The sequence below is a fragment of the Drosophila biarmipes genome, chromosome 3R (genome assembly GCF_025231255.1).
Source record: "Drosophila biarmipes strain raj3 chromosome 3R, RU_DBia_V1.1, whole genome shotgun sequence".
In the NCBI taxonomy this organism is placed as follows: Eukaryota; Metazoa; Arthropoda; class Insecta; order Diptera; family Drosophilidae; genus Drosophila; species Drosophila biarmipes.
In genome coordinates, this window is record NC_066616.1 from 22,857,227 (window position 1) to 22,878,621 (window position 21,395).

The following is a 21,395-nucleotide window of genomic DNA, read 5'->3' on the forward strand; positions in this document are numbered from 1 at the left end:
AATCAAATGTACCGGAATACTTAAAAGGGGTCAGAGACCCCCGACAGCCCCAATAGGCCTAATTAATTGATTGAAGATGTCGTTGGCGTTGCTTTCGGTTCGCTTTGGTTGGCCCTGGTCCTTACGCTCCTTACTCGCCTTGCTGTTTGCCGGGGTCACAGTTGCAACTGTCATAATATTGACTCATTGCCGTTTGTAATTAATGGTGTTAAGACTCGCACGCCATTTTAATGCAATCGAATTGACAGGCGGCATCCGCTCCGCGTCCGCTGCACTTCCATCCCGCCGAGCCATCGTCTGGGGGATATTGATTTCAATTATAATGATGTAACACAATGGACGACCGCCATTTCGGTGACTCCCCACCACCTCCAGCCTCTCGTTGCCCCAAAGGCAAGTTACTAATTGTTAACCTTCTGGTTTGTGTTTCGAATATTAAATAGAAGTCCGAGTTTCCCCCAGGAAATTACAGCATGCATTTAATGAAGGGCAAAGGGAGTCAATTCGAATGGGTGAATGATCCTTAAATCGAAGAATATTGCAAGTTAGTATATTTAAAGCTCCTACATCCAAATCGAATAGTTTATTATGCAAAACTAACAACTACAAGATTAGAGATGGCAAATTTATGTTCGAAATCCTAAGATCAATCATCATCAGAGCTGCCATCGCTGTCCAAATCGACTTTTCCTATGTGGGTATCTGGGCATTTGGGTTTTGTGACAGCCGGAACCAGTTGATCATCATCAGATTTTAAATTATTGTGGCTTTGATGTTGAAGTCTTCTCGGGGAGATCCAAAAGTTTTTCTTTGGACCGTTTTTCTTGCTGAAGATTGAGGCTTTATCGCCAGACTCTGATCCTTCATGGGGTGGGGTTTTCGGTCTTCTTGAGCTTGTTGGTTTCTTGGATGAGCTTGGTGTTTCGTCGGTATTAATATTACCTTCATATTCCTGAAATAGACCCTCGGAACCCTCTTCGCCATGGCCAGGAGCGTATTTACCCTCTGGTGGCAAGTCGTCTACGAAGAACTGTCTATCTGGTATGTCCTTATAGGCATCACTATCATCGGACTCATATTCACTATAATCCGTTTCCAGGATATCAGACGCAGAGCTATCTTTCTTCAGCGAACGAGTTGGACTATTCTTCTTCGGAGTGAGGGGTTTTTGATACTGATCATTATTAATCAGTTTTCGATTGTATTGCACAAGCTTGACTTCTGGTTGAACTCTTCCCTTAGCTTGCTTTTGTTTTCGCAGAGCTTGCAGCTCCTCCTTTAACTTTCGGCATCGTTGGGGCATGGAACTCACAGGATCTGGCAGCTGAACAACCTTCTTTGGACCCACATTACCCCCATGGAATTTCCAATCTCGCATTACTAGCTGAGCCAGGAGGGGAAGATCCTTCGCTTCGGGTGTGATAAGTAGACTTTGCTCCATTTCATTGCGATTGGTCACAATTTCACCCGTTTCCATGCGAAATGTTTCCAGGGTGTGTTTGTAGCCGAACCAATGAAAGAACTCCATAACCAGTTGGTTGATAAGCTTGATGAGGCTATGGTCCTCGGAAAGATTCCCTCCGTTGGATAATCTACCCTTCAGGGGATTTTTTTTGGACACCTCCAGCTGACCCCGCATCATTTGAAGAACTTTCACATGCATTTCACTTCGTAATAGTGCCATGGTTCCATTTTTCTCCAACTGACTTCTGATGTCCTCCTCTATCAACTTCTCATAGGCAGCCTCCAACTTGATCTCATCCGAACTCATTTTCTTTCTTGTTTTTCACACGAATTTTAAGAATCGAATTATTAACTTTACAAATTTTATTTATACGCAGTTCTCGTTAGCAATTTATTTGTACGTTCAATTTGAGTTTTGTGCAATTGTGGGCAGAGAATATCAGCCTAAGCATTTTTCACCCAGCCTCCTGGTTATTTGAGTTTATTCTAATTTCATTGGCCGGTGGCCAGGTTTTCTTCTGGTGTCTGCAGAGTTTACCTCACTTTTGCCAAATCAGCTCAACTCGTTAATCATGCAGATAACCTTGAGGTTTGGCCAGTCTGTGCATACATTAGCCATTAGTTGAGGGTGTTGAACTTAGATTTTGGCTGTGATTTTTATTTAAATGCAAATAATTTACATTCATCTATCTACCTGCCTGTGAAAAGAGCATTTCAATGCCTCGGCGATAATCCAATAAAATAATATTTCCACAGGACTTGCAGAAAAGGGTAAAGAAAATATATACAAAACTTTATCGGAATCAACTTCTAGGTGCCTTTTTTTGGGTCTGTGAACTTTTCTTTTCATTTATTTCTAGGTGCTGGAAAAAGTTAGCTCAGCAATTGAGCCAAAGAAATATTTAATAACTATTTTCTTGCCATTTTGTTCACCTTTTTTCTGGCTTGCTGGAAAACTTCTCTTTGCATTTGCTTTTAATTTTTGTAATGGAATTGTTGAGAGCGGATAGCAGTGCAGGGGAGCGGCTGATTTATAGCCAGCCAAAAGTTTTTTGAGAACAAAAATTCATCGGTGAAAAATGCCAGCCGCATTGGCCTTAAAGTTTTCAACTCAGCCCTTGCTTAAATATTTATGCAACTAATTAGCAAAAGTGTTGGCAAAACAATGAAAAAAAGATGCTTGCGAAATCTGTAGAAGTACGTATCTATACATTAAGCTCAATGCTGCGCCATTTCCGGTTTATCTCCCGACTAATTTTTGTTGGTGTAGCAAAGCAAAGCCAATTAGGCAAAATGGCTGCGACACATTTCCGCTGGTTTGCTGAGCCCTTGCCAGCCCGTTAAGCGATGCCGGGGTCAAGACCTGACCTGCCCGGACCCCAAATTACTCAGGGGGATCCTAAAGATATCTTGTCCTGAATAACATTATTAGTTCGGTTTTATAAATAAATTTAAAAAATATATATTAATATCATACAATTCAATTTCATTTTATTTAATTTAAATATTAAAAAATATGATTATTTTAAAAAAACATAATTTATTTTTTATAGTTTTTAGTTGGGAAACATTCTTTTTGAATTTAAAAAATATTACTCTTTCCTAACTATTTAATTTACAGGACACATTTTTATTAAATTTTCCATAATATAATAAATAATATTACATTTTCTGTTATTTAATATTTTTCAAATGAATATAAACAAATATTTGGAAATGTTATTTGTATTTTTTATATTTTATAATGTAGTATTATTTTATCCATTTTTTTACTGACAATCTTTATAATTCTATTAAGTTAAGTTAACAAAAAAGGAAGGGTATTAAAGTTTCCCTGACTTTCTGCCTTAGAATAGCTAAATTTTGCTATTATCATTGTCGTATTGTTGTTATTGCTCTGACACTTTCGCATTTCGCTAATCGCATTAATTATGCGTTCTCTCATTTGCTGCTGGGCCTCAGCTTCAGTATCTTTTCCTGGCTCTGAATCTGGATCCTAGCTGGCTGGATCCTTTTGGCCTGCAGGCAAAATGGCGAGCAAATTGAACAAAAGCAAAATGCAGGCAAAGAAAGCAAAGGCAATTTTGATAGGGGCCGGAGGGAGGCAACTTTTCAAACATAATTGCCTCTCGAGGGAATTAAATTGAGCTGAGAATTTCGTTGGCAGCAACAAAAGATGAAGACGGCGTTTTATTTCATTAATTATCAATTAGTTTTTGAAAGTTGTTGCGCCTGATTTATTAAGTGGACAGTGGGCTGGCATAACTTTTGAAATTCCTGGCTCACATTTCTTGATAAAATTGCTCTTAAATTAATTAGCCAAAGTGTTTTGTGGACACAAATTAAGGGCGTGTGTGCCGCAAATTAATCAGTAATCATCCGAAAAGTGCTGGCAGGCCAATTGTAAATAAATAAGTATCATTTTTCAGCTCAATTTGGGAGCTCATCTTATTTGAAATGAGCTTTTAAAATCAATTTTCCTTGACTTGAGTTGTGGCTAACCAAATTATATTTAATTATTTCAAATGGATGGCACTCTTAAATGAATCCACTTAAGTGAGGAAAATCATGAGAGAGTTTGGCATTTTGCGGTTGTGTATTCCAAAGTTGTCGGGCTTATAATAAAAATGAATGATTTAAAGGCTAAACTTTTTTATTTCTATTTAAATCTTTTATGTTCTAAAATGTGTTACAATAGCTCCTTATTTATTTTAAATGACTTATGTGCTTCCGAATTGTCTTAATCATGGCCTCTGCCTGTGAGTTTGGTGAGTCTCTTAAAATGCCGATGACCTCCGATATTCCCCCACCAGGTCGTCCTCTTTGAGCCTTGGTGCACAAGGCGAATAAAACTCCTGCACAGGCCCCCCGTTTGCCCTCCCAATTCTCCGGACTGGGATCAAGTCTATGTGAAAAAGAATACATTTCTTAATTAATATATATTTTAAGCCAACAAAATCCGACTTACTTTTCCAGCATGTCAAAGGCCTTGGCTGCCACCCAGAACTCGGCACACCTGTAGCACTCATTAGCAATCAATTGCAGCAGGATAAATGCCTCTGCATTCGTATCCCTGGTGATAAAAACATTCCAGGCCAACTCAGGATGACCACAGTGGATGTGGCACTTGGCCAGGATCATGCAGTAGGTGTGCTGATTTTTAATATCCATATCGGTGATTTGCATTAGCAATTCCTCCGCCTCCTTATAATATCCAGTGGCACACTTAGCCTGGGCAAAGTTATAGTTGAACACATCGTCGTTGACAAAGTAACTTCGGATGGAGTTCATGTACACCAGCACCTCCTCGAATTGTTCGTAGAGGAAAAAGGCAGAGGCCATGCTCTGACGACCTGGAATTGTATCACATTCTGTGGCCGAACTACCCACCAAATGAAGGTTCTGCTGAGCTGTCTTGATGTGCTCTTTCTGAGAGAAAAGAAACATTTTCAAAAAAGAAAAGATTTAGGATTATGATAACTGTGAGATTTGCATATCAGAGAAACCTTACCGATCCCAGTTGTTGGCCCAGAGCAGCATGCACCACTCCCTTGAGAATGTACTCATGCGGCGAGGTGGGTTGCAGTTCCTTCATCAGAGCATGGGCCTCCTGGACATCCCCTTGCTTCAGATAATATATGGCCAGATTTAGTCGAGCCTCGGGAATGATATTGAGCAATCCTGGTAGAACACGCAGTGCTCCTTCGCCGTTCCGAAAGACCACCAAGTTGTGACGCAGAAGATCCGCACCAAAAGTGCCATTATCGGCTATGTTCTTGATTTCCTGCTCTGCCACTCGACCGTTGAACAAACGGAAACGATTGCAGGCCTTGAGATTGATGGCAATGGTACTGTCGCCATGCTGACTGAGATACACATCCAAAACCTCCTGGGACATGTCGTAATAGTCCAGCTTATAAAAGCACAGTGCCAGGTAGACATTGATGGCCTGGTAGTCCTTGTTGTCCACCAGCACTCTTTTATACACATCGATGGCCTCCTGGTAATGGGCTCGCATATAGTGCATGGAGGCCAGGCTGAGCTGCTGCTCCAAACTGGAGGATTCCTGCAGCTCCTCCTGAAGCTGGCTCCACTCCTCCTCGATGCCCAACTTGTGGGCCAAGTGGAACATGAGTCGCTGCTTCAGCGGACTGTCCGACACATTGGACATCAGCTGCTGGGCCTCCTCGTACAAGCCCAGGTAGAACATGCAGACGGCCACGTTGAGATTGAGATCCACTTTGCCATCGGGACTCGTGGAACTCTGCTGGATGGCCCTGTATTGGGACAGAGCCTGCTGGTAGTCACCCAAATGGAAATTGCAAAAGGCAATCCACTGGTCCACCTGACTCTGCTTGGGCCCTTGGGCTCCCTCCTCCTCGTCGTCATCGTCGTTGGTGTACTTAAAATGGGTAGATTTGTTCGATAATATTAAATATTTGTTGAAGATAAATATATTATATTGAAAAATAAAGTATTAAAGAATATTGTAGAGAGGTGCTAATATCTATATCTTCTTTCTTTTTTGAAGCTTTTAATATCAATATTTATAGGTGCAGATATGAAGATATAATACTCACGAAATTATACGTCACAGATCGTTTAGTGACTAATAAAACGGGGTATACTAAAACTAAAAAAAATTCAAATGCAAAAATTAGCTAATCAAAAAACAAGTTTGGACCAAATGCAGATCTAAAACAGGTCGATCTCAGCAAACATAGCAAGTTCTTTTTTATATATCTATACCGAAAACTAATATTATGCAACGCGGTTTTTTGAACCACAAGATATGGATCTTTCGGGCTTAAGTTGAATATTCGAATATTTTCCCATGGGCATTTGATAATAAGTCGATCAGAAATCAATGCCCAGCCATCAATAACGTAAATCGATGAATTTATTCGGATTAAAAGATGCAAAATTATACGCGTCATTAGGTCATAAGTAATTCAAAAACGAGTCTAGGCCAACACGAATGGTTATAATGGGTATAACTGGTATAAAAGAAGCTGGCATACAGTCAGATTGCCTAGTGATCTCCTACCATGAAGTTCTGTGCTCTGTTTGTGTTCCTAGTAATCGCGTTGTTTGCCGCTAAGGTGGAATCTCAGTCGCCCTCCTTTCTACAATGCCTTAACGAAATAAATGATGCCGAGCTGTGTGAAAACTTCAAAGATCAGTTCCCCGAAGATGCCCCAGCAGTTCCTGTCGACGACTATACTTTCGAAGCCCTTTCTAGATAATTTCCTTTCACTTTCGTCGAATAATATTTGATAAATGCGAGGCAGAGATGAATAACTTATTGCGAGGAAGGTGGAGAGCAGCTCTCTGCCTTAAAAGTTAAATGAATAAGAAATTACTTTTTCTCGTTTCTCAGTCGTTTCGGCACAACTAAACCTGTTATCACCATTATTCAAAGTTTTCAATAGTGATAGAAAATATGCTGACTATGTCAAATCACTAATTTATTAAATGCGATACGGCCTGTCAAATTATATATGCATATTGTGATGGACTCGTGATTGTTTATGGATTCAGTGTCATTTCGATAACTTATTGTCAAATTAGCTAAAGATTAAGTAATATTACGAAGTCTGTGAAATTTAAGAATAAGAATATAAATCCAAAAGTACGCCTTAGTGTTTTCTTTTCAAGGTGTATTGGCTGACATACAATTCTAGTTAGATACTTTTAGTACTTTTACCTTTCGAGATAAAAAGAAATGTATAAAAAACTAAGTTCATGTCCCAACTAATCCTTACCTCCAGAAAAGCCCTGGCACCCGTGTAGTCCCGCTTGATGATGAAATCCTCGAGGGAGGCCGGCGCCGGGGTCTTCCTCGCCTGCCTGCCCACTCCGAGTCCGCTGCCACCTCCTCCGCTGGCGTTCCTCGAGCTCGCCGAGTCGGTTTTTCCGCGTGAAAGTATCTGCGACGAGGCATAAGTATCTCCGGAGTATCTGACAACATTGTTCAGCCACATTTCTTACCATTTTTTTAGCCGAGCCTGTATTTTTCTCTGGTTTTTACTCCTTACGCCTTGCCAGCTGCTCTGTGTTTTGGGTTTTGTGTTTTGCCTTTTCTGCTTTCAGCGAGGAGCGCTTGGTTACGGTCGCTTGGCAACCTACATAGCGTCGATAAGGCAGTCCGACCATGCCTCACTGCACCCAGAAAGCGCCCCTTCTGGATCTGTGAGTGCAACCTATGCGTATCCTTAGCCTCAACCGTAAGTGTGCAGAAAAACCAACTGTTGATCTGGGGGATATCAACCCTTAATTCTGGGGGTATCTTTTTTTCATGTCTTGATGATGTCGGCAAATGTGTTGTACCCTTTGAATTTTGTTTATTTAAATGGGTTTATAATTTTGGAAAAGGTTAATTGCATTTAAAATTGATATCTTTTTATCTTATAATATTGTACTATTGTTTTTTTTACTTATTTTTTAATTAGAGCATTTGGTGTTCGTTTTTTCAAACAACAAAATTGCTTGTGATATGTTTTTTTAAAATTCATTATCTGTTGCATATGCCTTAAGAGACTTGGGTCAGGTTGTGGCACAGAAACGGGGGACTGCAGATAGACATGCGTCACAGGTAGGCACGCATTGTTGACGCAGTTCCAACAGCTCTGATGTTTTTGCATTTGCATTTTCATTTTGCCATTTTCTTTATTTATAAGACGCACACGAATCATAAATATGCATGCAGCCTCCAGCGAGAAATGCATGCGTCAATCCAGACGCCTTGGCGTGTGTGCCATGCTTTAGGAATTCTCCTATTTTTCCTCGACTCTGCTGACACTGCATAATGGCCACACACTCACTCGGATTCGAGTGTTAGACATGACTGGTGAATTGTGTTATTCCAGAGCAAATTCGAACCCCATCAAGTGAAAAAACAAGTGGAAAATAACACAAATCCAAGATGAGGAAAACATGTTCAAATTGTAAATATTGCTTGACAATTGTATAAAATGGAATTTAAAATATTTTTTAATTGGGGGTTCAGCAGAAGTTTATTATCACTATTTCGTTTGTTGTTCAATCAAATATAAATTGTTAATAACATGCTTAAAGAGATGATGTAATAAAGTATATATAGGTTTCCACACCATAACCGCAAGTACGGCTTACTAAATATACAATAAATGAAAATCATATTAAAACCAATTGAAAATAAAAATTCGCATAAAAGATGTACAACAATCTGTTCGTTGCGTACAATAAAACAAGATAAAGCATGAAGCCAAACACCAACAAAAAATGTCACCCCTGACAGTGACTAGATTTTCCGTTTTTCCAAGAGAGACATGCCAATATCAGCCCATATTAATTCGTAATTTGATAAGCTATTAATAATAATATGGAGACACATGCCTAAATTATATTAAATAATTAAATTGACATTTTTAGTCATTTTTCTCTCTCTGTAAATATTTAAATTTGTAAACCAACAAATTTACTTTCAAGTTGAAACATTCCGTATTTTCCCGTCCGTTTATATAAAGATCTACATATATATTTCCATCTGACAGGCGGTCTCATTCGGTGTGCGCGCCTTTGTTTATGCTCCACTTTATTGCGCTTTTGCAATTTCGCGTTTCCGTTTCCCGTCAAATCAGCCATAAAAAACGTTAAGCAAATCTGGGAGTCATGACCCCGCCCAGCTGGATGCTTCTCGTCCTGGTCGTGGTCCTCTGCTCCTTGAAGGCGCCTATTACATTTCGCAGTCGAATAAACAATGCCAACATCATTTGCACCTCCTTCATTATGGGCTTGCCTCGTTATTTGTCAAACAAATAAACAGCAGGCAATGGCATTGTGCACTGTAAAAAACAAGGGCTGCATTTTTTAATAGCAAACAAATGGTGTGTTGCCTATGTGTATTTTAGAGGACTAAATAAATAATATTTATCCATTTCAAAATAAATCACAATATATTAAAAAAAACTTTTAATAAAAAGCTTTTTGATGCATGTGGCCATTTTTGGTATACTGTGCGTGTGGCGGCAACCCAGGTGCAGAGAGAAAAACCGTGTTGTTAATACATTTGCTTATACAATTTATTTTTCAGTAAATATGAAAAACTAATAACTATTATTGATTATAGTAAATACTTCGGAGGCTAAATTTGGATTTGAATAACCCTTAAAATTACTACTTATATCTCTTCTTGCACATATTTCTCTCAGTGTGGCTGATAGGTATTTTTGGGGACTTGACTGGAAAACAGAAGACACGCCAGTCACTGTTACGTGCAATTGTGTCCCGCCTGGGCCCATGATTTTCCATCATTATCATGGAGAGCTGTTCGTGTTTACAATTTTTCCTCCGCTCCTTTTTCCCTCTGTGACAATTTATTGTCATCTTCTCGTCTCCTTCGAGCCGAGTGTATGTCCTTTTGTTTTGTTTATACACTCTCGTATTTGCATTGCCTTCTGTTCTCTCCTTTAATTTTTTCTGGCCCTTTTTCGGACTGGATTTTTTCTAAAGAAAATTGCGAACTTGCGAAATGAAGTGCAAAATTCAAACGGAAATTGAAACGGCAATGACAGAGTCGACTTGAGTTGAGTTTGTTTCTCCTTCGCCTCGCTTTTTTATACTATTTTTTACTTAGGGCCTGGACTTTGGGCCTTATCCCAGGACCAGGAGCAGGACTCTTGGGCACATGTTGCCTGCAGTTGCATATACATATATATATATATATAAATATTTCTTCACAATGAAGTTGAGAAAATGGCGATTTTCTCAAGCGTAAACTAAACACTTGAAATGCGAAAATAAATAAAAATGGACATCTTGGCGAATTTATTGGTCATGATGATGGAGCCGCTTCAGTTTGGGTTAAGCACAAATGTTGAATACCACTGAGGCATGCATAATAATGGGGCAGTGAACTTTTGTGACTCCAAATTGGGTTCTGGTCAAGGGTGAACGCGATCGAGTGAAATAAAGTTCAACTTTTCTGATTTGACGGGACTGTTTTTCCCGAGTAGTTGAAAGTTTTTTAGGGGAAAATTGAATGGATTTTTCCATCAGCATTTTGAGACCGATTTTTAGCCTTGACTGCACAAGCTAAAACATCAAAAAAAGCACCACTTTCGCTGGCCAAAAATAAATTCGTTAGACCGATAGAGAGCGAAAACACAAACACTATATGGTCGTGTGTATATGCAAAGAAATCAGACAACTGTTGTTTGCAATTAGAGGCAAATAAACTAAATTGTTTCGTGGTTCACAGTTTTTGGACCAGCACCGCACATTTTCAAATTTGTTCAGCACACAAGCTCGCGAACATCGCGGATTTGCTCTTCATTTTTGCAGCAATCGCATTATTGGTGAATGTGTGAAATGTTTTTGGCTGATTTTGGACGCCGCTTTCGGGCGAGCGGCTCTTGACGGAGCTTTCTACACGATTTGGCGCATTTACATATTTTAATTAAAACATAAATTCTGCATTTTGGCCATCCAGTTGAATATCGGTTGCGTGCGAAAAGCCAGAGAGCGAATTAGAGTGCTGTGGGCCCGATTGATTAGTGATGCCGCAGAGTGGTCACCGTGATTCAATTTGAAGTTGTTTTGGCTCTCAATTGTGGATGGATCGGGCGAAAGTCACTCTTTTAACATCATTAAATAGTAACTTTATTTGAATTGGGTGGGCTTTTCAGTTCAATGTGGCTCTGTAAATGTATATAAAGGATATTACACTTTTAAATTAATGTATCTGCTTGCATTTAAACTGGCATCTAACTCATGGTGTGTTCAAAAAAATCGCTTAAATATTGCTCTTATTTATTTTAGAAATACACGGATTGTAATAAATCAAAGTGTAAAAATTTCGAATTTTGGCAGTATTTTTGCACACGATATTTGCAGTGCGCAGTGACTTTATTTTCACTTCTATACCCCCCAGCGAACTTCAATCACCGGCTATCTTCGAGGCACATCTCTTTGAGTCTCTCGATGCTTTTGCATGCCTTTGGTTATTTTAATAAATATTTCAACAGCCGCACGCACATCACTATACGAAGAAGCACATGGGTAGCGCATAGTTTACTATCTACTAAATATTTAAACGCAGCGTCGGATCGTAAAAGCAAAATGTATGCAAAGTGCATGTCGAGCAGCCATCGAGGTGAGCTGTAAAAAAACCAAGGCAAGTAACGGCAGAAATGGAACAAAAAATGGTTAGAAAAAGGTAGAACTTGAAATAAATAAAAGCGGACGAGGCAAGGAGCCATGGCGAAAAGCTACAATATTGAATAAAGTTAGTACCTGGCGGTCTGTTGCGGCTCATCGTGTTCACTTTGTATATAGTACGGGTACTTTGTTTCATTTTCATCTCAGGCTTTTCTTTTTTATTATATTCTATATTAGTTTGCTTGAAATTTAAGCAGAAGACCAAATACTTTGGGAGACAGGGACAGAAAAAAGTTTATTTTTTTATTAAATGACAAAAATATCTACGACTTTTGAACAGTGTTTTTATGGTATTAAAATTTGTATTTATTTTTGTGTTAATATTGTTGTCTATATATATTATATTTGAGTTGCTTTTAATATAAGTTGTTCTTTTCAAGCTTTCACAACAAAATTAATTTGTACATATGTACATTTCTCATGCACTGCATTTTCCCCTTGACTATAACTTTCGGAGTTCCGGCGACAGAATTTCCCAGTCAAGTTTAAAATTAACGCTTATCGACGCGGCAGTCTTGCAGCGCAAAGTTACGCATCGATGGCAATGCAAACACGGCACATGGCAGCGGGACAAAATTTCTTAATTTCAGCCGGGGAGTACCCGTTTTCAGGACCACCTCCCCGTCTTCCCAGCCTTCCCAGCCTTCCAAGCTTCCCCGTCTCGATTTTCAGCCCGCACTCGATGCCTGTGCGTTGGCAAATAGAACGGCGCAAAAGTGCCAAAGCCGCAATGTGTCTGGCTCTGGGCCTCTGGCCCGTGTTCCTGGTGCTCGTACTGCCACTGCTACATATATGGCCAACATGTCTTGCTCTCTATGGGACCACGCCCACACAATCAGGCGCCCATTTATGCACTAATTAAAATTTTATCGTTAAATCTTGTTTGCATGCATTGCTACAAGCAGGCACTGCAGCGCCACTCCCACTCCCACTCCGCCACCCACTCGCCATACCCCCAAAATGTATGCAATGCGAACATTTTCGTTGAAAATGTTTGGCAACAGTTATTTGCACTTCCCGGTGCCTGGTTCCCGATTCCCGGCTACCCCAGCCCAGATATCCACATGTCCAGATAGCCAGAGATCCACGGCCACCCTGCCACGCCCCTTTTGGCGGAACAGAAGGGCGGTTGTCCTGGCCATACGATTTTCATAGCGTTTAATGCCTGGCACGAGCATTTTCATATTTTATTTGGCTGGATTCGCAGCCAAAAACCGAGTGGCCCTTCGATAAGTGCCTACACAAGGGAAAAGAGGTATTTAAATGTATAAAATATTTAGGACTAAAAAATTAAAAGTTTGTCCTTGACTTTCAAGTTGTTTCCTAATTTTTTATTAGTGTGTATACTTTGAACTTTTCATTCTTTAATATTATTAAATATAAATATTTAAAACCTGCTTTCAATATTTCTTATGTTTTTATTTAAGTTATATCTAACAACCTTAAAGCACCGATCGCTTTTTACTTAGAAATCCAACAACTACTTTGCTTTCCTTCTGATATCAAGAAGAAAAAGTGAGAGGACAATGTTCTCTAACTAAGCAGAATGGATTTCCGTATTTTTGAAGCAAATTATTCTATAGTTTTTAATTTTCTATTACTGTATGTACATTGAACAATCGTCTTGATATCAAAAAGAAAAAGTGAGAAGACAATGTTCTCAAACTGAGCAGAAAAGATTTTTGGTGTTTTTGAAGCAATTTATTCTACAGCATTTAATTTTCTCTCCCTGTACACCTAATGTTTGCCGGAAATGGCAGGGTGACTGTGTTTGACCTTCGCTTGGCAAATGTGAATCGCATTTTGGGCAATTGCAGATAGCATTTCGAAATCACTGTCGCTGTCATTTTGTCAAACATTTTTCAAATTACACCTCATCTCGCGCCCTGGCAGCGAGTGCAAAAGGAAAAAGCAACTATGAAAACCAAAATTCAATTTCAAAATGTTGAAACCAAAATCCAAAAAGTCGTACAACTTTTTCGCCAGTTGCTATCGCCGTGTCAACTTTTTTAATTTAATAAATACAGTGCGTATGCGTAATTTTTGTGGCTTTAAGCGGCAGCTGCTGCTGTGAGTGTGTATTTTTCGGGGGGGTGTGAGTGCGGTTAGAGCTGCAAAAGAAGCAAAAAATTTAATTAAAACGTTGCATAAATGAAATTCAAATTGGGAACTGCATGCAAAATGAATAATTGAATGGACCATGGCAGTTGACTAGCTGCAGCGACGGATGTTTTAGTTAATTTTTGTCATCGCCGCTCCCTTTCAGACTGACACGCCTCAATTGGCTGGCCAACAGTGGGCTGTAAAGGTACGGTAACAAGTTTTAAATATAGACTATATTATACTAAAAGGTTTAATAATTCTAATTTATGTTGTATATTTTTGGCAGACACTGTGGCTGCATCCTGTTACTGTTCATTTTCTAGTCAGTAAACAAATCAACCGCAAAACAAATTAGTAATTTAATTTTCATTGCATTCAGTTGAATATTAAAGCTTTATTTGTTTGTGCTTTTTTTGTTTAGCTTTTGCTAAAATAATAAAATCCGAAAAATAAATGTGTGCTGTGATCTACGAGCTTGTTGTTGTTTTATAAATCTCCAATGTACCACAGATGGGTTTTTGAACTTTATGCGCTTTATAGCTCAGCAGCGCCACGCCCACCATGTCGTCTACAAACTGGAAGATGTGGCAAAACGACTATTAAATATCCTTTATGCCAAGTCGACTTCTTGATGGGTAAAAAATAAAGGATAACATTTTCTTAATGTCAGGATTGTATTTTTGTTAAGGATTGTATTTTTCCGAATGCCAATAGATAAGAATTATAATCAAAAACAGTTTTTAATCGTAGTTCAGTCAAATCAATCATTTTTTTTAGATTTTTTTTTGCGAAAAATGGGACAAATTTTACATTTCCAGATTTGAATGCCAATGGATTGAAAATCAAACCACGAGCCTAAAGAGGTATGACATTCCGCATTCCGACCTTTTTTGGTCTTTTGCCAGCCAAAACACTTATTTTTTTAATCAGAAAATAAAGATTTAGATTTAGTAAAAAATTGATATTTTTTTTGTGTTTTTCGATCAAAGTTTAAACAAATTATGGCATACAGCAAAGGGACTGACTTTTTTAAAAAGCTAACGACTTATGCTATTTTTCCCCATCACTTTCTCCCAAAATATTCTTTGACCAATTTTCGCATTTTTGCAATTTTTGCTTTTACTGCGAAAAATGGCAAAAATAAAATATTCCTAGATTTGAATGCCAGTAGATTGGAAATAACTCTACGAGCTCAGCAAGGTATAACAATCCTTATTCTGAGCTTTATTCGCATTATGCGATGCAACACACTGATTTAAGGGCAGAAAATAAGCTCTCAAAAAGTAGCCAAAAATATAAAGTTTTATAGGATTTGTAACAGCTTACATCCAAAGCTAACAAGCCCGGTAACTTAAAATTCTTAACAATAATTTTTGTAAGTTAAAAAAATAAAAAAGTTTATGCTTTGCGAGTTTAGTCTAGAAATCTGTGCCTCGTTAAAAATGCAAATTTTGTTTTTAAAATTACTGCTTACATTTAAATACCCCCTCCAAGTATGCAACAGAACAAAGACCAACTTGTTTATTACCTTTGTTTAGACTTTATATGACACAAGTTTGCCTCCGATGATGGCACTTGAGCAAATGGCATTAGCATTGTCTTTCCTCCCAAGCAGCCGCCTTTGGCCGCCTTTCCCACTCTATCTATTTGCCCTGAATTTTTGCTCCTTGCTGAAAGTCTGAGCAAGTTTCTTATCGCGGCAAAATGTTATTTTTTCTCGGCTGGGTTTACTTTGCGCTTGATTTGTTTTCCATAGTTGTTTGTGTGCCTCTGCGCAAAATTTTGCTTTATTCTATGGAAATCTCGCCTTTCCCTGGTTCCATTAACTTTTCGGCATAAGTGAGTATGCGAGATATACGTATATGAGAAAAGGGACTTGACTTCGCCCAAAGTGTGGAAGCTCCCAGCTTTGGGAGTTAATTTCCCAGAACTTTTGATTGCTCAATTTGGGAGGCTTCACAGATTTTGCATATTAAATTCTGGGCTTAAGCCCGAGTTTGATTGCTATTTTAGCGACTCTGCGGCGGAGAAAAAAAGAATGTGATATTTATATCAATCTAATCGATCCTTACTTCAGAAAAATGGAGACATATTTTCTTAAATTAAGAAAATATTTTCTAAACTTAGAAAGTCTACTGGAAAGAGGGTTTTTTAAGTAACTTTATCATAACGCAACCTGTAGAAATGGTTTAGAGTGTTCGTCCTTTGCACAAATTGAATAAATACAGATATTTATTTGCATTTGTACTTTTTATTAACTGAAAATAGTTATGTTTTCCTGTATCTAGCCTTCAAATTTGTACTACTACAACTACAAAATAAATTTTTCGTGAGAATAGTTCTGATTTAACTCTTCAAAAATGTGTGACATAAAGACAAATTTCGTGACCCATGATCTGGTGCATAATCTGCGTTGCAACAAACGCGGTCCAAGGATAGTAAGCTTTGAAGAAATTGTTTATTAAATATATTTTTATGTTTCTAATATATTAATTGCCCTTTGACTAGAGGCACGACATGAAGAAGACGAGGACCTGGCCAGGAGCCCGTTTTATGTGCGTTTGCAAGGACGGCGATTTGAACACGGCCGCCTATTGCTTGGCCGAGTTGATGCACGAGCCCTTCCAGCCCTTTCCCATGGCCACGGTGGCGGTGCACCATTCGATCCGGGATGAGTTCATCGAGATGGTGAGGAGTCGCTTCCGGCAGCTGAAGCCACATGTGGCCAACCATCCGAACTTCGTGAGGGCCGTGCAGGAGTTGAAACACGGCGTGCGACCTGTGAAATACGTCCTGGCCGATGTGGCCGATGCGCCGGCCTGTGCCAGTCCCATTTTGGTCACGGATAACGTGACCCATTTGTTTTTTCCCAGCGGACCTTCGGGCTGCACCACCCTGCACTCCTTCCAAAATATGCGCCATTTGGCGGAGATCTTTGGCGCGGAGACCCCGACCTTCGATGCGGTCTACTTCTTTGACGAGGGCATCTCAGCTGTCTACACTCTGGCCAAGATGATCAAGTGCGTGCAGTTCTTTGTGAACTGCATGGATGCCTGTCTGCTGGAAATCATGCCCTACTACATGAACCACACACCCATGGTGATCTTCAAGAGGGGCTATCACTACGAGACCCTGGAACTCGGTCAGCAGTGGAAGATCATCGTCTTTCCCTATAGCTCTTCGATCCTGAGGCAGTGCTGCTGCCCCACTGGCCACTGTCGCTGCTATGCCACCCATTCGGCCTGCTGCGAAGACCACTTGCACACTTAGGGATGGTGGGAGGTACTGCCTCCCTTTCGGGCACCAAACCCACCTACCAACTAATAATTTCGACTTGGAACTCCATCTTGGCAAAGGAAATCCAAACTACCACCGTCTGTTCTTAGACTGCCGGCGTCGCTCCAGAAATCCGCAGTTCCAATGAGTAGTTTGCGACTGGCAACACATGTGAGCCATAATTTTCGCGGTACTTGCCTCTTGGATTGCCGGCAAAGTGGATATTGGCTAAGAGAGATTAATTTTTCTTTACAAAATTTATATCGCTCTAAATCCACAATTGAAATTTGAATTGTAAATATAAAGGGATTTATCAGAGATTTTATATTTACATAAATCCTAACTAGTCATTGGAGAATTTAAATTGGAGAATTTATTGTTTGGATTTTAAGTAATAAATTCATAAAGTAGGTGTTTTTAAAAAAACATATTCAGCCCTTTATTTATTTATAAATAATAGCTAAAAACATAAATAACATTTATTGCTTATTTTAAGGTATTCTTAAAATATTTTTAGAATGGTGGTTCGTTTATATCGTTTAAACATTGTAAAATTATGAATATGGCCTTATGATTAATTAAATTTTAATGCTTAGTCCGTGTATCCTCTGTACTTTGAGTCGAAATAATTTTGGCTGTATTTATCAAATCGTGTCCCTCCGCCCAAACCTTCGACTTTGGCCAACCGCTAGCAGGATGTCGCCGACTGTTGGCTTTTAATAAAACTTGCACACAGCCGCCAAGTATTTGCCTTGGCCTTGCCTTTGCCGAAAAAGAAGTTTGGGAAGTCAAGAAAGCGGGAAGTCGGAGGAGCCAGGACCTAGGACCCAGGACCCAGAACTCAACTCCTAAACCGACACAAGTCTGGCAGCCATTAGTTGCGGCTGCTGATGCGGCAGCTTGTCGCCAAGGCATTGACTTCTTTCGCCTGCCGCCGACTGAGCAGTAGTTGTTGGGCTTTTATGTGCCAACTTGTTAATGAGTTTGCCGGAATGCGAGGTTTACCCATCCATAGTATGCCAAACCATGCCATACCAACCCATCCCGACCATCCATTCATTCATGACAGGCGGCCTATGCTGCACTTACTTACCTTCTGAGTTTTTGGCAATGAAACGCAATCCCGGCTGCAATCACCGTCATCTGTATCTCCATCCGTATCCGTCTGAAAGTCGATGTGTCCCTCGTTCTGTCTGGGATGTCTCTCCATCTGCTGCACTCGTCTGGCTGGCTGAGTGACTGTTTATTTGTCGGAGCTGTCTGCCATTTTGATTTGCAGTCTGACATATTTTGGCCGCACTTCAGCATTTTGATGGTTGTTGGCCATGAAAAATAGTAATGGAAATACTATGTTGCTTGTTAATATTTTACCTTCGGGATGTTGCTTTCATTTATTTTGGGCCGGGAAAATATATGCCCAGGTTATTAGGCAAATATGGCATCTTAGTAAAAATTAATGGCTACAGTTATTGACAAAACTCTAATTGCTTTGTCATTTAACCACATTGATAATAATGCTTAAGCATTTCATAATAAAAACCAAGCGAACTGCCTAATAACATTGACTTATTTAATTGTGCTGCAAATGTTGTTTAAAAATAGCTTGAAGCGGATTCCTTGTGGCTACACATGGTTATACAAATTGTACAACCCGAATAACAAAGTGTCCGTGATGTTTATAAAATGGCAGAACACAACAACCATCTGAAACCGCTGCCAGCATAGAAACCGAAACAAAACAGAGCAATTCCGACCAAATGTCTCTCAAACTGACCGCAACAATTTGAAAAACATTACCCATACGCCGCGTATGACACGGCAAAGCGGAGCAGATGGGCGATAAAAAGGGGTTGGGGGACCTGGAAGCTACATATGTACAACCGACAACCAACTCGACCATGTAGCCCAGTGTATTTTCAACACCTGCTGGTCAAACAAATCGTGTTCATTTCGGTACAAACACTAATTTCGACAAGGTGCAAACAAGCTGACGACTGGTCAGCAGGCGGAGAGAAGGGAAATAGGAACGTGGATGTGGAGGTGGAGGTGGACGAGGAATGGGGAGGTGGCAGCCAAGGGCCGAGCTTCTGGGACACCGGCCCGAACAGGAACACGCTCGAAACACAAACACAATGGAGGAAATTCCGCACCCACCGAAAGAGGGACAGCGACACATGGATGTCACGTGCACTGACTACTGCCTGGCTTTCCTATGCTTTTGCAAGAAGTACATTTAAAAAAAATTGATAAAATTATAAACTCATTTAAGACAAGTCCTCCCCTCTTAGGCCTTTGTTTGAATATAACCCGATTTTCCGGTCACAAGCACTTTGCAACCTAATTTCATCTTTAATAGAAAAATGAAACAAAATCTTAAACAAATTACGCATTAACAATATTTTTTTTTATTGTGAAGTTGAGCTTTTCTCTGTTTTTAACGTTTAAAAATCACCAGTAAAGGCACCTAAAAGTATGCAGTGAAACAAAGAACGTTGTCTTTCATTGGAATTGCCCATTCCCAAAATATCGTTGCATACTTTGAGGCACTTTTGTAAATAATTTCAAAACATTTTTGTTTTTGACTCGTATTTTTTCCGTCGAAAGTATCCTAGTGATGTATTTCTTTTAGTGCACCAAACTCCGTAGTCGCATCCCGGAGTTTGGAGTCTGTGTTTTCGGGCCGGGCCTGGCGTCGACAGATAAAATGCTTTTTTGTGAAAAATATAAAATTGCATTTGTAACCGCATTTCATTAGAGGAAGAAAGTCAACCGTCAGGTAGCAGACAACGCACGTTCTCATAGACGGACCTCGTGCGAAGGGGGGTTCTGTAACGGGGGTTACAAAAGGGGTACTGGGGGTTAGTTGGCGAAATGGCAACAAAGTTCGCATCCGCGCCGGCGAAACGAGCGTCACGGTCAATGGTGAACACAACAACGAGGCAAAACTTGGCCCACACAGTCACACACTCAGACAAAAACGGAAAGCAAACTATTCCGAAGGGCGGTAAGGGGGTGTGAAAATCAGGCAAATCGGGAAAGGGGTACAAAAGTCGTGCTGCATTTCGCCAGTATTTTAGCTGCCCGGCCAGGACATAAACACGGATCCTGTGTCTGTGCTGCAACTTCTGTCCCGTGGCTGTCTCTCCCTCCGCCCCACTCATTGTCTGGCTGTTAGGCCTTTAAATGTCCTGACAGGAATGTTGATGGCAAACTTGGTTATCGATATGTGAGCAACGTTGGGGCTATAAATAAGTAATGGCCCAGTGCTAAGGACTGAAATGATGTTCGGGTTATTTGAGAGTCCACATAAAAACGCCAACTTGAAGTTACTTTTAGTAATGGCAAAGTTGTGTTGAAGGTTTTTGTGCTTTTGAGCTGCATCCTTAGAAATGTATCACTGTAAGATACAATTTATTATTGTGAAAAAAATATATATATACATTTTTATACAATCAAAAATTTTATTGTAATTTTTTAAAAATAACAAAATAAAAAATGTTCCTGGTTTTCTTCCGAATATGATTCAATATTTATGTTAACAATTTACATATATTACATGATCCAAGGCCTTCTAGTTTGTAGTCGCCTTATGAAAAATGCCAGTCATAAAGTTCGTAAAGGATGTTAGCATACCGGGAACCTCCTTGAGACCATCTTCCATTTCCGAGGGGCTGACGAAGCGATAGGCCAGCAGAAGGCCCACAATAACCAGGGTTGGCACGGCCAGGGACACCACAATGCGAGACACCACGACAATCACATAGCAGATTATTATCATGGTCAGAGCAATGGCCAAGATGCGTCCCATTTCGCCGGGCTTGGCCTGAGTTGCCTTGGCCCACTCATCCAAACGGTCAACCACTCTATCGCCAAAGTCCATATCTGTAGCTTTCTGCTTTTGTTTTAAAATTTCTAATGGTATAAATTTTTAGGGAGTCAGACTAAAGTAGTGTTTGAAATTTACGAGAACTACTTTGGAACTGATGAAGTGATGTAAATGTACATGTTTGCTATTCTAGTTTTACCAAAATAACTATGAGAAATTTTAAAAGTTGTGAACTCATAAGAATTTACGTTTTTCATTAATCAAAAATATTTCAGAAATAAATGAAGTTATAGTTGCCATTAATCAAGTTACCATTTATCAACTTCTTGATCTAAAAATCTTAATATCTTATACAGCACAAAGGGGTATAACCACGAACTTTTAGCAGCATTTGCCAGCTGTGAAATCTAAATGGTGCTCTTGATGTCCACGGCAGCATATCTCGCCAACTGCCGCCTGCCGAACCGTGTCCTGACAACTTGACAAATGAATGATCGGGCCGCAGTCTCTTCACCGCAGAGCGGCC

General features: G+C 39.8%; 5 protein-coding genes across 5 annotated transcripts; 2 read left to right on the forward strand and 3 right to left on the reverse strand.

Moving 5' to 3' along the window:
- Positions 1-545: 545 nt before the first annotated feature.
- LOC108026046 (uncharacterized) lies at positions 546-1,910 on the reverse strand. Its single transcript, XM_017096741.3, has one exon. The coding sequence runs from the start codon at positions 1,769-1,771 to the stop codon at positions 647-649; it is 1,125 nt and encodes a 374-aa protein (XP_016952230.1). The 5' UTR covers positions 1,772-1,910; the 3' UTR covers positions 546-646.
- Positions 1,911-4,142: 2,232 nt separating this feature from the next.
- Positions 4,143-7,522, reverse strand: LOC108026068 (intraflagellar transport protein 56). The gene is made up of 5 exons (XM_017096764.3): positions 7,456-7,522; positions 7,230-7,394; positions 4,976-5,866; positions 4,433-4,893; positions 4,143-4,369 (listed from the first exon to the last, which is right to left on the reverse strand). The coding sequence occupies exons 1-5, from the start codon at positions 7,456-7,458 to the stop codon at positions 4,171-4,173; spliced, it is 1,719 nt and encodes a 572-aa protein (XP_016952253.1). The 5' UTR covers positions 7,459-7,522; the 3' UTR covers positions 4,143-4,170.
- LOC122818900 (uncharacterized) lies at positions 6,513-6,987 on the forward strand. Its single transcript, XM_044094597.2, has one exon. The coding sequence runs from the start codon at positions 6,513-6,515 to the stop codon at positions 6,708-6,710; it is 198 nt and encodes a 65-aa protein (XP_043950532.1). The 3' UTR covers positions 6,711-6,987.
- An 8,515-nt stretch (positions 7,523-16,037) lies between the features above and the next one.
- Positions 16,038-17,469, forward strand: LOC108026077 (uncharacterized). The gene is made up of 2 exons (XM_017096775.3): positions 16,038-16,205; positions 16,276-17,469. The coding sequence occupies exons 1-2, from the start codon at positions 16,128-16,130 to the stop codon at positions 17,035-17,037; spliced, it is 840 nt and encodes a 279-aa protein (XP_016952264.1). The 5' UTR covers positions 16,038-16,127; the 3' UTR covers positions 17,038-17,469.
- A 3,011-nt stretch (positions 17,470-20,480) lies between these two features.
- Positions 20,481-21,043, reverse strand: LOC108026099 (uncharacterized). Its single transcript, XM_017096798.3, has one exon. The coding sequence runs from the start codon at positions 20,921-20,923 to the stop codon at positions 20,615-20,617; it is 309 nt and encodes a 102-aa protein (XP_016952287.1). The 5' UTR covers positions 20,924-21,043; the 3' UTR covers positions 20,481-20,614.
- Positions 21,044-21,395: the final 352 nt, after the last annotated feature.